This window comes from Alligator sinensis, unplaced genomic scaffold (assembly GCF_000455745.1).
Source record: "Alligator sinensis unplaced genomic scaffold, ASM45574v1 scaffold883_1, whole genome shotgun sequence".
In the NCBI taxonomy this organism is placed as follows: domain Eukaryota; kingdom Metazoa; phylum Chordata; order Crocodylia; family Alligatoridae; genus Alligator; species Alligator sinensis.
The window spans coordinates 2,955,112-2,973,029 of record NW_005842009.1 but is presented as its reverse complement, the minus strand read 5'-3'; the positions used below and the strand labels follow the sequence as shown (position 1 = coordinate 2,973,029).

General features: G+C 43.9%; 1 protein-coding gene across 1 annotated transcript in view; it reads right to left on the bottom strand.

Moving 5' to 3' along the window:
* Positions 1-1,516: 1,516 nt before the first annotated feature.
* The window catches only part of CHUK (conserved helix-loop-helix ubiquitous kinase), a gene marked incomplete at its 5' end in the record, with an annotated part of 43,660 nt that continues 27,258 nt past the window's right edge, over positions 1,517-17,918 (bottom strand). The window contains 8 exons of the mRNA XM_014519107.2: positions 1,517-2,678; positions 4,193-4,292; positions 5,331-5,467; positions 6,686-6,833; positions 8,157-8,253; positions 10,613-10,662; positions 12,644-12,753; positions 14,027-14,088. Of these exons, the coding sequence (XP_014374593.2) occupies positions 2,649-2,678; positions 4,193-4,292; positions 5,331-5,467; positions 6,686-6,833; positions 8,157-8,253; positions 10,613-10,662; positions 12,644-12,753; positions 14,027-14,088 (734 nt within the window). The remainder of the gene's footprint in view (positions 2,679-4,192; positions 4,293-5,330; positions 5,468-6,685; positions 6,834-8,156; positions 8,254-10,612; positions 10,663-12,643; positions 12,754-14,026; positions 14,089-17,918) is intronic.

The window sequence follows — 17,918 nt, the reverse complement described above, 5'->3', positions numbered from 1 at the left end:
GTAGCTACGCCAGCTTAGGAATATAGAAAAATCACACCTGTATCTGGCAGGGCTATGCCAGACAATTCCAGCATAAGCTTGACCTTCAGTTATTCCCCTGACCTCTTCACCAAAGGAGTTGTTTGAAACTTTTAAGACATGATGAACAACTGTCACCTTTAAGAGGTGTCTGGTTCAAAAACTACTCTTGATCTCTTCAGCCACCAAGTGACTGTAGGAAGTCAGAATTACACAACAGTTTCGCCAGCTAAGATTGAGAAAAATTCACATCCTCTAGCAGATACTTACCAAGCAAATTCCTTCTGCTGGCATAAACTGCATCTCCACTGGAGAGCTCATGCATAGCACTTTGCTGTCAATTAGAGCCAACCAATCACAAAGCTGGAAATATTGCTTCCCTAAAGGTGGACACTAGCAGAGGTCAAATCCAATCAACATAAATTTAGTTCCCTGCAGATCAGAATTGTAGATTGTGCCTCATTTATGTGAGCAAAACACTTAAAATGCACTGATCTACCCTTTCATTTGTATGTTGTATTTCTGCCCCCCACCAAATGAATGACCAAATCTATCCTCGAACTCCACTGTGTGCCCCAGTAAGGCCCACCAATTTTCAACACACAGTATGTGCATGGATATTTGAGCACCTTGAGCGATCATTTGCTAACACAGGAGCTCACCTCAGCCTCAACTATTATGGTACAGCTCAGGCACAAATCCCCAAATACTCCCTGCAAACCCCTCCTGATAAACAGTCACAGGTACACGCCCGTTATTGGTCAGCCTGAAACTCAAATTCCCAAGACTTACTTGACTCAAACCAATATGTCGTGTTTCCTATTAACTTACATGCAGATTTAGAAATGTTGATACAGATCTTCCAAAGTACTTCATTGACCATATAGTTTTATTACCAGTTAAAGGAATAGCATCTAAATGTACTTATATGGAATATTATTGTAGGAGGAAAAAACGAAGGTTGCAAAAAATATAAACCCCCTGGGCTAGAGTTCAGATTGTTGACTTACGATGAAGCAGGCTCTTTTGTACTTGGTTGGTTTTTGTTGCCTTGCACTCTGGAGAGTCGGTTATACTTACATAATGAATAGATGAAGTGCACGTGCCAAGCAATGGATTCCCAGTGTCTCATAGGTTACCTGGTGGGCTCAGAATGACAATTTCCTTCACTTTTTGTTTTCTTGATGTTTTACACTTAGGTGCTAAATGAGGTGTTTGTTTTTAGGGACAGTAGTGGAGAGAGAAACACACTAGGATTAAGACTAGTGCTTTTGGATGCCCAAGATAGATTACTTAACAGAGCCTAATTTGCAGAAAGTACAAAGCACCTGCCCTCTGAAAAATAATTCTCCTTTGAGATGCCTAAGGTTGGGTACACAAAAGCTCTAGTCGTTTTTGAAAACCCTGTCAACAGATATCATGGTAGCATGTAAACCTTTACTTGGCACATACTGTTTAAACAAACATGGGCAAGTAAATTAGACCACTTACAAAGAGGTACTATAGAAGATATTTATTACAAATTCACAAATAGAGTTTTTACATGATTTCAAAATAGCCGTTAGATTCCACACCTGTTCTGTTTGGAATGGGGAGTGCTATTTGACCCATAATAAACACCTATCAAAACTGTTTCCTGCTGGGGAAGACGGCAAGCCAGAAGAAAGCCACAGCCTAGTGTTTCTCTTCCATTCATAAAAAAAAATTGCATCCCCCCCAGACTGATGATGGATGTTTATGAAGGAGCAAGGTAAGGTAGCTGTCAGTTTGCAACTGGCACTGCAGTGGTCCCCACACTGGCTCCAAGCCATTCACTGCAGGGGTAGGTCCTGACATACATTTTGGGGGGGGCGGGGGGGGGAGGACACGACGACAGCCATCCTGTGCACAAGCAAGGCACGCAGATGCTGTCTACTTAGAGCAGACCCTGGTCTGCACCTGGGAGACACTCCCACCCCCAAGCAGTAAATATGAGCAGCAGGGAGATTGCCTCCATGGTGTCATAGCCTTATGGCTCTCCCATACCTCACAGCATTCACTTCCAACACAGAGGCAGAGTATCTCCTGCTGGGAAAAGTTTAACACGGACTGAACATCACAAACAGTATCCTGACCTCAGGTCTTCCGCCAGAGCAGCAGCCACCATCCCACTGACACATCCAATGGGCCCAGTACATGAGCATGTGATGCTAGAGATCTACTGACTACCATAAACACTTTCAAGCCTAGGAAGCTTCTAAATAGAAATGGTGGCATTTTCCCAAGCACCGAGCAGTGGAAGGTGGAGGTGCCCAGCATCTCTGAATAACCAGGCTACTTGTTTAGATACTTTAACAGCCTGATTTAGGCAGCAGATTGGAAAACGTTTGCTTCTAGTTGCAAATCACACAGGCCGGAACTCTGCTCGCGACCATGAACTTTACAATCAAGTCCATTAACATTTACAAAATACAAGGCAAGGGCTCATTCAGAACTAACTGCCGATCAGATGAGATGTTAAGAGTCCTGAAGCAGCAGAGTGCGGGTGCAGACCACAGCACATGTGCTTGACCAACCGTCTCGCCACAGGCTGTCAGCCATGCTTCAGCACATGGATACAATGGGGATGGCAGCTGTGCACCTACTTCCCTTCACTGTTTCAGCCAACTCCAATCAAGGCTCTAAAAGAAGAGGCAAAAGAATAACCTGAGTCCCAGTACCCTCATGAATTTCCCCTGAACAGCCCTAGTGGCAACCACCTGCTTGTGCAAATGCATTGCCCCAAATTGCACTCTGGTCCACCTTAGAAGTAGGCCTAAGATTATAAGGCCTCTGAGGTGGGAAATGTCTTTGCATTACGGGCCAGAACTTATGACAGCCTGCTCAAGTCCCTGATAAAGTTATTGCAAAAGGCAGCTGGTTCTTCCTCCTGCTCACTGTTTTTTGCAACATAGTCTTCAGGCAGTTTTTGGCACTAATGCATAGTTTGCAGTTCAGCTCTGGGTGCACATTCCTACTGAGCATGCTCCATTGGGCTGCACTCCGTCTTGGCAAGTACACAGCAACATAAGTTAACCTGGGACAAGTCCCAGAATTATAGCTAGGCAACCCCCCAAGCCTAGCAGTTGTTTTCCTCTGGTTTTTAACATCAACCTTCTCATGTTTTAGCCCTTGAAAGAGAAGGGTGTGGGGGGCTAAGTTCTAGCTTGAGTTCTTGGTCTGAATGGCAGAAACTTCCTTAGTGTTGTATATCCACTTTATCCAGTGAATATTAAATGCAAGATGCAGTGGAAAGGAACTGGGGAGAAAGAACAGGTACAGTAAAATCCCTGTTTTCTGGCATTCTACTAGCCGACATACTCTATTAATTGGTGCCACCGTGCTGCCACCGCCATCCACCACTATGACCCCCACACGCAAGCCATGTGCTACCTCCCCATGCCATCGCCGCCACCTACCACCCCATGCCGCTGTGTGCAACTGGCCCCCCCTCCAGTTCCAGTGTTTTTAGTTAACTGGCACTTTTACATTGCTGGCACCTGGCATTCCCCACTCATGCCAGATAACGGACATTTTACTGTACCAGGAGCAGCGAGTTACCAAGCCTCCATGTTTAGCCTTTTGTCCTCTAAGCTTTTGGTTCTTTTTGACACAAGCAAATGGGGATCGTAAGTTCTCACCATGTGAAGTCTACTGGGTAACTAAAGGGATGTATTTGGTAGCTGTGCTGGTCTGAGACAAAAATAAATGCAACACTCTAGAACTCTTGGTTCAGAGATGAGATAAACTCAGGAGACTTAGGGCTTTGCTGAGTCCTCTTAGACAGAAAGAGGAATGAACTAATTGCCCCAATGCTTCTGCTTGTCCCCACATTTTACGTATTCCAGCCTCTCAAAAATCAGAGGAAAGTGAACGGTCTACTTTCCCATAGCCAGGGACCTACCTAAATGGTGGGGGAATCATCCGTATTCAATCACAGAGAATTCCCCAGCTAATAGTTTTGTCAGTACCTGCATTTCCATTAGAATTAAAATAAGGAGACAAGAGTAGAGCAAACAGTTTGTTAGAACACTACATGCATACCGGCCACAGCAGCTCACCTCCACAAGTCACCTCATATATGTAAGAGCCTAAAGCCTCAAACACCAACTGGCAACTCTGAAGAACCAGGCTCCTGAAGCATACAAGCACTTACCATCAAGCTACTGCTCTGCTCCTGTTTTGCCTCTTGCATAATTGTGCTAAAGCGGTCGAGATAGTGCAGGTTCTCTTCCATTACGCGGGCAAAAGTTTCCCTGCAAAAGTAAAGCACCAGAGAGCAGATTTAAGCTGAGACTGGATGACACCTCCAGGAGGCATGGGACAATGAAAGGAGAAGGAATTTGGAGTAACTCGCTGCCATTCTATACATTACTCTTTCTGGCAGCAGCAGCAGGTGGCAATGGAAGGAGGTGGCGATGGGTGGCAGGAGTGGCTCCTGGACTCACAGGGGAAGGCATGGGAAGCCAAGGAGGTAAAGGCAGCAGAAGGCTGTAAGCCATGGAGTTAGCCACTCATAGGCTGCATGCTGCCTGCAGGCCACCAGGACCTTGTTTGGCACATGACTCTTCAAATGCAATTTGCAAGGAAGTGACAGACCAAACTCTTAGACTCAGCAGAGAGATGATGTCAGGAATGGCTCACATCATGTGTCCTGTACTTAACCTTGGATGTGCAGTCAGCCACAGGGGTGTCACTCAATTGGAAATCTGAGATAAACACCAGAACTAGTCTGAACCATCCAATTCGTAAAATTCTGAACCACCATGCAAGAGAACTCAAGTTACTTAAAAAAGAAGACTATGGCTTATAATGCGTGATGTTCTGTCCGTCTAAAATGACAGTCAATAATCGCAATTAAAATGGACCACAAGATTTTAAACCACTTTGGCAACAGCCAAGTAGATTTTGTGTGGCCACTGTCTGCTACCAATAAACAGTTGTTTTCATCCACATTCTTACAATCAGGCACTAACAGTAAATGAAGGATGAGAGAAAAAGAGGAGTGCCCTAAGCCTACTGTCACTGTTGAAATCCAGAGCATCTCAAGCCTCCCAAAGCCTTCTCTAAACATGAACAGGGGGAGTGGTCTGGAATCACTTAGACTGTAAGCTTTTGGGGAAGGGACCATCTCTTCCTTTGCTGGTACAATGCTGAGTACAAAGAAGTCCTGGTCCATGTTAACCAAGCCAGTGCTGTCTCAGAAGTGGAGACCAGCTTCTGCATGCAAAAAGTTTCTTTAGGAAAGAGATAAATTTGTCTTGGTAAAAGCTGCTCTTCCAGTTGGCTCTTACCCATCTCTAGGTGTCGACACTGAAGAGAGAGAGTGGGGCACGGTTCCTGAAGAGGTCTGCGGGAGCCAGGCAGCTGTTGCGGTTGTGGCTGAACCTTCTAGGCTAGAACTTGCCAGAGAGCGAGCAGAGCTCTGAGTCTGGAAGAAGAACAGAACTGTTTTCATTGCCTGCTTTCAGTGGATGGAAAATAAAAAATGTTAGTTGCACCTCATGTGTGCTAAAAGACCCCGAGCACCATTTAACATATGTACATTCATGCAAAAGAAATGACAAAGCTCCAGAAAGCTGTGAAATACCATGGGTGAATGTTCTCATGGTCCCAGGACCTTGCCCATATTGTGCACACAAACACATGCACACCCACCCACCCACCATCTAGCGTATTTGTTCTCCAAACCCAAGCCACATCCTAAAACAAGGGTCAGCAGCCTTTGGCAACCTCCTGTGAAACCATTGGATCCAGCCTAAGTACCTGGGGCTTCAAAAGAAGTATTTGACAGCAGGGGGCACCAGCTATAGGCACTCTCCATGTGTCACTCCAGAAATGAGCAGCAGTGGCCAGCTCCTAGCACCTGCCTGCCTACCTTTAACCCAGGGCAAAGCAGTCCGCCCCGCAGCCAGAAAAGGTGTCCTATCCATGCCCTAGAGGAGCCACCTTGTTTGGGGAGAACCATATATAGTTTGCATACTGATTCTTTAGGGTACCAGATGGTGATGAAAAGTTTATGCTTCCCTAGAAGCTGAGTGGATTACCTCTAACCTGCTTACATCTTTGTGAGCAGAGACTGAGCTTATACCCCAGCTAACATGCTGCCCCATGAAAAGTTTATGCTTCCCTAGAAGCTGAGTGGATTACCTCTAACCTGCTTACATCTTTGTGAGCAGAGACTGAGCTTATACCCCAGCTAACATGCTGCCCCATGAAAAGTTTATGCTTCCCTAGAAGCTGAGTGGATTACCTCTAACCTGCTTACATCTTTGTGAGCAGAGACTGAGCTTATACCCCAGCTAACATGCTGCCCCATTCATGCTCCAGAACCAAAGCAGGCCAGTGCAAGAGGCAAACATGATATTCCACAGCAGGCTGTCTTCCCTTGTCTTGTCTACATAACAGTTCTTCAAGGACAGTAAACGACCATGTCTTACCATGTGTGTACAGAGCCCACCACAATAGGGCCTCAGCTTCAGCCTCCAAACAGCGAGCAGCCAGGGAACAATTCCTACTTACACTGAGCATATAATGCTTCAAACCTCCTACAGGGCTTCACAAACCATTGCAGATTTGACAGGTCACACACCACCTGGCTGAAGAGATCAGCATTAGCCTTTAAGGACTTCAATCTTAAGTCACTTACACAAGCAATTTTCAGCAAATGCCAAATCTCCCTCTGCCTTTTGCCCTGCATCTGCATCACTGAGTTGTCAGCCTCCTTGATGTTATTCAGAGCCACTTCAATCTTCGGAAGCAAATCGATAATCTTCTGCTTACAGCCCAACAGCTTGCTGTAAGGTAAAGAGGAGAAACCAGAGTTACTTTGCCATACAGGGTGCAGCAAGTTTTGGCAGTCTGCGTACTTGCAGTTCTTACAGTGCTTGTGATACAGACAACTGGACAATATATGCTAACCCCATCATCGACAAGGATATCTGCAGGCACTAAAAGTGTCTCCAGGGTCACTGTGGCACGTGGATGTCTCCCCCTATCTGGTCTGGCAACAGGAAGATTGGCAGCCAGCAGCTGCCACTGTCAAGTTATTAGGGCACGTGAACACCCTTATGGTTTTGGTGGCTCCAGGTGCTGCCAGTACAGCAGCTTAGCCATCAAAGCATGAAGTGCACCCTAAGAAGGCACCAGCTGCTGAGGAGACCATAACAGCTGGCAAAAGGTGTGGGCATATTTTCATGTGCCTTCAGCCAACTGATGGGTGGCAACAGAAACTACTTCACTCAGGAGAACTCTGAGCAACCCTGCCACCTGAACAGGATATGCTGCAGCACAGGGTCTTTGAGTATTACCACACTCACTGTTTTGCCAGGACCACCGCAGTTGTGCTGGCAAAGCTTTCTAGGATAGATTAGACCTTAGTCAAAGGTGAAACGAAGCTTCCTTGGCTCCACATTTAAAAAAAAAAGAAAAAGAGAAATACAAAATACAGTGTATTCGTACACCAGAATTAATGTTATGCTGAGAACCTTAGATTTTTCATTTCCTAAAACTGTTTAACAGAGTGACTCATTCAGTTGGTACGTAAATCGCCACTTATTAACACTGTATAGATAGAGTTTATAAACTCAGCACAAGGAGAGCTTCCAGTACTGCACAGAACTCAATGGGAGAAAGTTTCTACACTTCAAACTGTGTATATTTTATTTTTTTCTGCCCCACAAGAAACTCTGAACCTTACCCTATAGGGCTCCACTGCAGAGGCAGTGACGTGGGCATGGAAGTCATTTAGAGAACACGTGAAATGCTCTTGGGAAAAGGCATTAAAAGGGCCGTTTCAACTGATTCGTGCACAATTCTTGAAAGAGAAGCAATGCTCAGTTGTAGGCCGCACCATTCTATTGACAGTTGGTAATTTGAAGGATATGCGCAAGAGTGAATGAAGCAGACTTCTCTTTACCGCCTTTGAATGTATTGGGGCAGCAATAGGACTGTGTCCTTCAACAATCTGAACTGCATGTCTCTGAATGAAGTTTTCATTTTTGAAATATGAATGCAAGGGGTCTGTTTCCCAACTGAATTAATGTGTTAATAAGATCTCTCCAGCCTAAAAGTTGCATTTCATCTCTGCTTTCTAACTCGCAGACAAGCTCTCCTGGTACCTTAAGTGGCCAAAGAGCTCTTTGAGAACTCTGTCCTGGCTCTGCACAGTCTGCACAATAATCTTCACCATGTCCGTGCTGTCACTGTAGGCATGATCTGGGAGGAACAACAATCCTCTTGTTAGCAAAATGCCCTTGGAGAAAGGACACACCGCTCTTAGATACAAATCCATAGAACCCCCTCCCCACCAATATATTTCACCTAACAAGAGAAGCCTGATAAAAAAGGCAGGTTCAAAAAGGGAATTAGATGAAGTGGAGGGGTCAGTTCTGGGACCAGTTTTGTTCTATATCTTCCACAATGATCTGGAACAGTGGTTTTCAGCTTTTTCATTTGTGGATTCCTAAAAAATTTTGAATGAAGCGTGGACCCTTCTGGGAATTTTGAATGGAGGTGCAGACCCCTCTGAATTATGAGTATGGGTATTCACATACTTTTGATTGACCATAGTCATCTTTTGCAGACCCCTTAGACATAGTCTGTGGACCCCCAGGGTCTGCAGACCACAGGTTGAAAAACACTTTGGAAGATGGGATGGAATGCACCCTCAGCAAATTTGCAGATGACATTAAGCTGGGTGGAGCAGCAGATACACTGGAGGGTAGGACTAAGATTCAGAGAGACCTAGACATTGTGGAAGATTGAACCAAAAGAAATCTCATGAGGTTCAATAAGGAGAACTGCAAAGTCCTGCACTTAGGACAGGACAATCCCATGCACTGGTACATGCTAAGGACTGACCGACTAAGCAGCAGCTCTGCAGAAAAGGACCTGGGGGTTACAGTGGACAGTAAGGTGGATATGAACCAACAGTGTGCCCTTGTTGCAAAGAAGGCTAACAGTATACTGGGCTGCATTAGTAGGAGTGTTCATAGCAGACCAAGGAAAGTAATTCTTCTTCTCTATCCAGCATTGGTGAGGCCACAGCTAGAGTTGTAGATCCAGTTTTGCCTCCCCCCCCCCTACAAAAAGGATGTGGACAAACTGGAGAGAGTCCAGTGGAGGGCAAGAAAGTTCAGAGGGCTGGGGAACATGACTTATGAGGAGAGGCTAAGAGAACTGGGCTTACTGAGTCTGAAGAAGGGAAGACTGAGGGGGAGATTTAATAAGAGCCTTTAACTACCTGAAGGGTGGTTCCAAAGAGGATGGAGCTGGGCTGTCCTCAGTGGTGACAGATGACAGAGCAAAGGGCAATGGTCTCAAGTTACAATAAGGGAAGTTTAGTTACATATGAGGAAAAACTCTCACTAGGAGGGTAGTAAAGCACTGGAACAGGGTACCCAGTACCAGCTTTGAGCAGGGGGTTGGACCAGATGACCTGAGGTCCCTTCCAACCCTAATTTTCTATGATTATGAATTCATGGTGGACAAGTCCATTAACAGCTATTAAACAACAGTCAGAATGTATCCTCTGACATCCCTAACCTAATGGTTGATGCCAAAGAGCAACTGAAACATATGTCCCAGTGGTTTTACAGACAGTGCTCAACTATTCACTGGCATACTGTTTCCAAGCAGATTAGACAGGAATTGATTACACTAGACATCTTGTATACATACCCTCCCTTTAAAGTGACTATTTGCCAGTGTTGGAGACAGGATTTCTGGGCTGTGTAGATGCATGTCTAGATTGATCTGACCCACCATGGCAGTACTTATGTTGGGGGGTATTAAATCAACTGAATCAGTCTTCCTTATTATGAACAATCACACTGCAGTTCAATCCTCTCTTCACACTTGCTCTAAAATTGAGCCACTCTGGCTGGCTAAGCACTGATTTCCATAAGGGTTGCAGCTATTTCCCCAAACACACAACTGTGTACAATCCTCCTTGATGGCTACTGCCCTGGTTGCAAAATACAGGGCTATTTCAATTCCCATCACCCTTCCTCCTTTTACTCTACCCACTGTATTCAAAAAAGAGATTACTTTTAGAGGGAGGTGAGAAGCCCTTTTTTTTGAGGCAAGTAGTAGAGGGAGAGATGATGATGCTAGATGCTGTTACAAGGGGTGTGTGTGTGTGTGTGTGTGTGTGTGTGTGCGCGCGCAAGACTAGTGGACATGCAAAATACAATAGTGAGACCACACAGCTAAGAAGCTGGAATAAGCACTTCAGTGTAGAGGTCATTTGAGAGTGGCTGATCAACCCAGCAACAAGAGACACTTGGACTGGCACAAGCCAGGACTTGGAACCTCAAGAGCATAGTAGCTCAAGCATACAATTATTCACACAGTTTTAAACACATTACTACAACTACACCAGACCACTACCTTCTCTATCCAGAGCTCTCACCAAGCTCCCCCACATCAGGGAGTCTCTCTTTGTCACAACCCCACTATTCCCCTTGTCCTTGCCCGAGACAATACTTTAAAGTCTGACATTCATTACTGAAGGCAAAAATCAGCAGAAGGGTTTGAATTTTAAGGTAGGTCACAGAACAAGTCTCTTCCATACCTGGAGGCCTGGGTTTCAACTGTTTATACAGGTCTATGGCCTTTTGTTCCCTGCCAAGAGAAGAAGGTAAATGCATTACACGTGTCCACACACAGAAGAACTGTTTACAAGCAAAAAATGTTTCAGATTAAAGTGCTATTGTGGAAGGAGAAAACATCAGAATTCAGTCCCCTCTGGGAAGTTTTGTGTATCAGAAGAAAGGGTCTATACCTCAGACAGCTTCACTGTACCCTCAACCCAGTCCAGTACCCTTCAGCTTTCGCTGGACTTGGGATCTAAAATATGAGTAACCAGAGAAGAGACGAGCTGTAAGACTGGCTATCCAGTCTGCTCTTCACCTCATCCCTAAGTGGGTAGACATGGGACGGAACCTTGTTCTCAGCCAACCCTAGACTGAAGGAATAATCTTGGTTTGAAATGCGTTTTGAGGTGCTTGTGGGCAATACTGTAATATGAAGCTGTTCCCAGTACAGAGGTTTGGATTTTAGAAGGTGCCATAAATTGCTCTCACCAAACGCAGCAATGCAAAGCTAGGGGAATGAACAATACTGAAACGCCTACAGAGACAAGGAGGACTTCAGAGCAATTCTTACCTCCTTGGGACCAGTGGGCCCTTTTGCAATCAAGACCCTGTAATCTCTATTCAACACCTCCCAGCTCTATTACTGTAAATGGCTGTCTTGGGAACATATGTCTCATTGGTTTTATAGACACTGAATAACTATTCCCTGGCACATTGCTTCCAAGCATATTAGACTATGCAGAATCAATGAGAGAAGGGCCTTATGGAGGTGTGCACCATATTGAAGCAAATCCTTTTATAATTACCAGAGCAGAAACTGTATTACAGTAGTATCTAGAGACCTTTTGTGCTATGTACTGCATGCACATAATGACAGTGTGTTCCTGGCCCAAAGAACACTTAGTCTTGCCAATACAGACACAACAGGGTAAAAACAGATCATCATCCTATTTTAAAGATGGGGAAATTGAGAAACATGTTAAGTGACAAACCCAAAGTCATACAGGGAATTGGGCAGAGCTGGGAACAGAATCTGGATGCCCTGCACCCCAATTTAAGGCCTTAACCATAAGGCAGCCATTCTTCTTCCCAGGTCCAAACACAGCACTCCCCAAGCGGCAATTTTCTCTCTCTCAAAATTCTCCAATCCAATCCCAGGACTTCACCAAAAATTGTTCATCAACCAGTCAGGTGGGATCTTATAGCCCTCACCCAGAAGTGGGACATAGTTGGAAGCCTCATAGCATGCTACCTGTATCACTCTTATTAGTAAAGCTTGGTGTCAAATGCCCCTTTGTCTAGTCCCCCTGCTGCCTGCTCTCAATCTGAAGTAAGCTTACTGGAGTCAATGCACTGACTCAGAACTGACATTACTGTAACTCAAAACAGATGTGAATCCTGAATTCCCAAGGTGGACAATGCATAAAAAATGACTGGAGGCAGGGGTGACAGTAAGTATAGCTTGGAGCAAGAGGGCAGCTGCCTTGCTTAATGCACATTTGTACTACAGAACAGTGCAGATGTAGGCTATAGACTAGGGCAGAGGTGCTGGAGAGCAGAGTTCAGACTATATGTGCAACCCTCACCTTGGCACTACCTGAGTGCTTCACTTTGCAACTTCAGGGTTTCATTTCTTTTAATGTTGTACAAAGGTTTTAAATCAACACACAAATTGATTCAAGTTGCTGTTTTTCTTGCTCCAGAACCACATCTGAAACACTTCATACAGCAAGAGAAAACATTATTGGCGTTTCTCCAGTGTTGGCTCATGAACATTTATCTCCCTCCAATCAAAACAGGAACCTTTGGAGTAAGAGCAAAGCGAGAAAATCAAGGTTTTCCAAAGGCGCTGGGCATGTAATGCCTGGACAATGCCACAGCATTGGGGAAACCTCACAACACGCACACTTGACCTTCCTCATCCAAACAAAATGACAGACATGAAAAAACAAAAACTTTTACACTTTGTAATGATTTCAACAAGCAAACATAAAAGCTGTTGTCCTTACAGGCCCTCCATAACATCTCCTTGGCGCCTTGCATACGGACTCCTTTGCAGTTCCACAATCTCTGTGTGCAGAGCCATAATCTGTTCATCTAGGTAAGCAATATCTCCAGCCTGATGGGGAATAAAGGAACTCTGTAGCTCCTAAATTGTAAATGGAAAGTGATACCTTCCTCCCCGTCTCCCCACCAGTCAATCAAAGCAAGCAGCAGTAACATATAAAACAGACAAAAGGATCTTCAAATGTTCAACTTAATGGTGGCCAACCCTTTTGGGAAGCATGCCACAAGTGCAAAGTATGAGACAGCGCAAGTCTAATAACCAGCTACCACCACCACCACCCAGTGCTGCTGCATCCTGCTAGTGCATGAGTGGGCAGAATATGGCCCGCGGGCCAGATCCAGCCCACCAGGCAATTTCATCTGGCCCATGGGGCCCCTCCATAAACCCTGTGTAAGCTCTGGCCCTGGACTCCCTCTGAAAGCCAGTGCCTCCATGTAGGAGATGCGGCTCTGTATGCTAAGCAACCACCCCCTTCCCACCCCAGCCTTGCCTGACCCACCCCCAGCCCCGAGGTACTGGAGACAAGAAGCCTCTGCCTGGCAGAGTTTGTGCCTGCTCCCCGGCTGGTTATTCCTAGCCCTCCCTGCCTATGAGAGTGGAAATTTAGGAAAGGGCTTCACCAAGGCAGTGGCCAGAGACTCCCAATGGGGGAAAGGGAGCCAGAAGTGCAGGGAGCTGTGAGCTATGGGGCCAAGCTGGGCTGGCCCCGCAGGCTGCAGAAGCTGTGCCCTATGAGGCTGAGCGGCACGGACCCTGCAACATGCCACAAAATGCAGCTCCAGGGACTTGCACACTCCCTGGAGACTCCAAAGACCCTCCCACCCACACCCTCCTACACACCCCAACCACATACCCCAACACCCCTCCACACCCAGCCCCTTACCCACCACACGCACCCACTCCCCAACCACACACATCCCCTTCCCCCCACATATAATATACAAGAGTAAAACTGTATTTTAAGCTATTATGCAATCACCTCTAGATAGTACTACATAAATGAACATTAATCAGGACAAAAAAAATTAAACTGTTAAAATTAAGTTATAGTAGATGTTTGATTTTTTTAGTATATGATATTTTCCCCCCTAGTTTCAAGATGGCAACACCCCCCCACACCCCCCCATTTCCACAGAGTACTTCTGAGGCAAGGGAAGGGACTTCTGGTGACAAAGGTCAGGGGTTGATCAAATTGAATGTGATCATTCTGTAGGCCTCAAGGAGATGCAATCTGATGTCTTGGGAACTAACTGAGGTAGAGCCATAAGAAAAGAAAGTTGTAACCCAAGAGCCAAAGTAAGCAAACCTCTTTCACATTCCATACCTGGGCACAATGAATGGCCTTTTCTTCCATTTCCTTCCAGGCTTTGAGCATCTTTTCAGAAGCTTAAAAAAAAAGGAGTTTGGTTAATTCATAGAAAAGACATAGACATGAAACAAACTAGACCTGGCATATAGATCTAATTTATAAATGTATACACATACACACAGATTTCTAAAACATTGTACATAAAATTAAGTGTATAACTCCTTTTTTAGGCATCTAAACTGTCCTGAATTCTTGACAAGCTGGGAAGGCAGTTTCTAGTAACATTTTTTTTTTTTTTTTAGTTCAGCCTGTTTGAAAAACTGAGCAGATGAATTTACACTTAAAAAAAAAAAAGAAAAAGAAATTCTAGCCTTTTGTATTTCTAATCAGTATTAGTATTTTTGATAATCCTCATCATCCTGCAAACAAATGGCCTGAGTGCCATTTGGAGGGAGTTTCTCTGTGCCACAGGATCTAGAGGTGAGAGTACAAACATTGGCTTTTGCAAGGTTAGGACAGATCCCAAACACTTCAGAAAACCCATCCTGACACTCCAAAAAAAGAAGAGAGAATTCTCAAGGGCTTGCAAGGACTTAAGACAGAGGGACTATTATGAAGCATTAGCTGCCTCAGCACAGGTCATGAAGCCACCCAGTAATTTCTACATTCATTCCATTTCTCAGGCTTGGGTCACAGAAGATTTTTCAGAAAGATGCTCAGTCTCAATTTCAAGACCCAAAGTAATGAAGAGTCCAGCGGATCCCTACGTAAAACATTCCAACAGTTGATCACCATCACCCCCACAATCCAGAAATACCAGGTTTTGTGCAGAAATCACTGGGTGGTGTTCTCTGGGCTGTTACACAAGAGGTTAAAATGGGTGATGCAATAGTCCTATGGACTTTATTTCTATAAATCTCTCTTACAGGCATGTCTCTCTCTCTCTCTCTCTAAGTACTATATGCAAACAGGACATTGGTGATCATGGTCTTCCACAGATCTCTTCTCTTTGAGGCATACAGAATTTCCAGTGTCAATACATTCAAACATTTAGATAGACTCTTGACGTAAGTCAACCTCTGTCTTCCACGATCTCTCCCTTCCTTCAATCTTTCCAGTTACAACCAGACTTTCAATTTCTTCTTTCCCCATAACACGTCCAAGAAACTCCAACTGTCTCTTTCTGATGTTAATCAGCAGCTTCCTCCTGCAGCCTGCTCTTAACAAAATATCTTCATTTGAAGTGCAACTTGTCCAATATACTTTCAAGATGTACCTTAAGAACCACATCTCAGTTGCTTCAATTCACTTTTCCATACTTGGCAATATTGTCCACTATTCCAATGCATACATGAGGACTCGTATAACATAGCAATCCAAGACTCTTGACTACATACCCACAGAAATGTTACTATTTATCAATATCTTTTTCATTTTCAGAAACGCATCTTTTGCCATCTACTCTCTGTTTTATTTCATGATCACATTTACCATCGGATGTTATCCAGCTTCCCAATCTTATCTAAAATTCCTTGCAGCTTCTCTTCCAAATCAGCTATTAAGACTGTCTCAGCAGCATAACACAAATTGTTCAAATTCTGTCCACCAGTAATCAGCCTTGGTAAATATTTAATCTCCCTCGGTATTTTCTCACAAGATGAATGAATCAAGTAAAAAAAACACAGCCTTGCCTCATGCCTCTCTTAATTTGGAATAAATCACTTAGTTCATTTTCTATCTTCACTACTGCAGTTTGGTCCCAATAAAGGTTTCTTAAGTCTCAAGTCTTTACCATCAATATCCAATTCTTCTAGCATTTTCATTAACACCTCATGCTCGACTATCAAAAGCTTTGGTATAAACAAGAAAACACAAGAAAAGGTCTTTCCCTCATTTCTACTGCCTTCTGAAACCATTCATGCTATGAAGATAGCATTCCTTGTATTTCGATCTTTGACAAAACCACACTGCACTTTTACATACTCTGGTCTTATTCTACTTCTAACTCTCACCATCAGAACTTTGTCACATAGCTCATTAAAATGATGGTTAAATTGAGTTCACATTCAGTGGCTCTGAGTCTTTTGGGGAGCACAATAAAGATCGATTTACTGAGGTCCTCAGGTATTACTCCACTTTCATAAATCTCATTGATAACACTTGTCAACTTTTCTATACCAAACTCTTCCAAACATTATTTGTTCTACTGTAATCTCATCTGGCCCTGCAGCTTTCTTGGCTTTCATTCGGCTGATAACTGCTTGCACTTCCGACTTAAGAATTTTCAAACCGTCCATGTTCTTCTTAATAGATGGCTTTTTTTCCTTGACTGCCATGGAATAACTCTTCAGTATAGTATGTCCATCTTTTTAATACTTGTTCTTGTTCCATAATTACATCACCATTCTTGGCTTTTATACATCCCCTAGCAGTACATCCTCCTTTGCCTGTGATGTCTGATATTTCTATACATTGATATAACATCTTTATCCTTTTGTTTTTCTGTCTCTACATTTTTCATTAAGTCATTTTTCCTCTTTTTCATTGCACCTTGATTGAATCCTTTTGTTCAGTTTCTTATACTCTTCCATACTATGGGTTTTCATCTTTTTTTCTTCCATAAGTTCAAGGATTTCTTCAGTCATCCATTTTTGTTTCTTTTGCCTTACTTTTGATGGAATGACATCCTTGGCTGTTTCAACTACTGCTTCTTCAAAAATTTCCCGGTTTGACATATTTCCTTCATCTTCAACTTCTTGAAAATGGTTTTTGACTGCAACTGTGTACCTCTCTTTAATCACATCTTTTTCCATTAGAACTGAGTAATCATGCTTCTTTGTCGCTTTTGGTTACTCAAGTTTCCTCAACCTTATCTTAATGGTGCATACTACACGTACATGATCACTTCCACAGTCAGCCCCTGGGTAAGATTCTGATTGCTGAACTGCATTCCTGAATCTTCTGTTGAGGATGATGTAATCAATTTGGTTTCTTACGTTATCTCCAAGACTGTTGCATGTATACCTTTTTCTCAAATGGTGTTCAAACCATGTGTTCATAATGACCTGATTATTTGCAACTTGCCAATCAATCCCTCTCTCTCTCCTTTCATTTTTCTCACCAAGTCCATGAGGTCCAACAATATTATCCACTCCTCCTAACCAGCTTTTGCATTTAGGTCACCCATCACTATGACCACTTCTTGAGGGCTGCATTGCTTTGCTTTATCAAGGTCCTCATAGAAACAATCAATGTCCTCTTTCCCACTTTTAGCTGTCAGTGCATAAACTTATACTACTGCAATGTTCAAAGGTTTAGCCTTTATTTTCACAAGCATCACTATCAGATATTGCCCAAAAACCATGCAAACGTTTTGAGGTTTCTTCATCCAAAATCAGCCCAACCCACCCTTTTGTGCATCTGGCCTCCTGAATAGATGATCTACACATTTTCTGAAACAATAATTCCAGCCTCTTTCCAACGTGTTTCACACAGACCTAGAATACTGATCTTTAATCTCTTAATTTAATGCTTGACATTGTCCAATTTCTCAATATGATGTAGTTTTCCCATTCCACATTGCCATTTTGACTCCTCTCTTGTGGGTGTGGACTGTAACATGCTGATGGTCAGGAGTCACCTGTCACACACAACTATCCTTACCAGGCGAGGTCTTGATTCCCTCATCACACACCCATAAGAGAAAAATCCCCAAATAAGTCCACACAACAATCAACCTTCCCCCAATTCACCTCCTTCTTACTCATTTGTAGGACACGTCTCTGCTATGACACCTCCAGTACTCTTCTACAACCCCAAGGAAGTAGGTGTGAAGCAGGGACACTCCATCTACTACTACTACCTTCTCATGCTCCCTTATCTTCCCCAACATTCTCGTTCCTCCTCT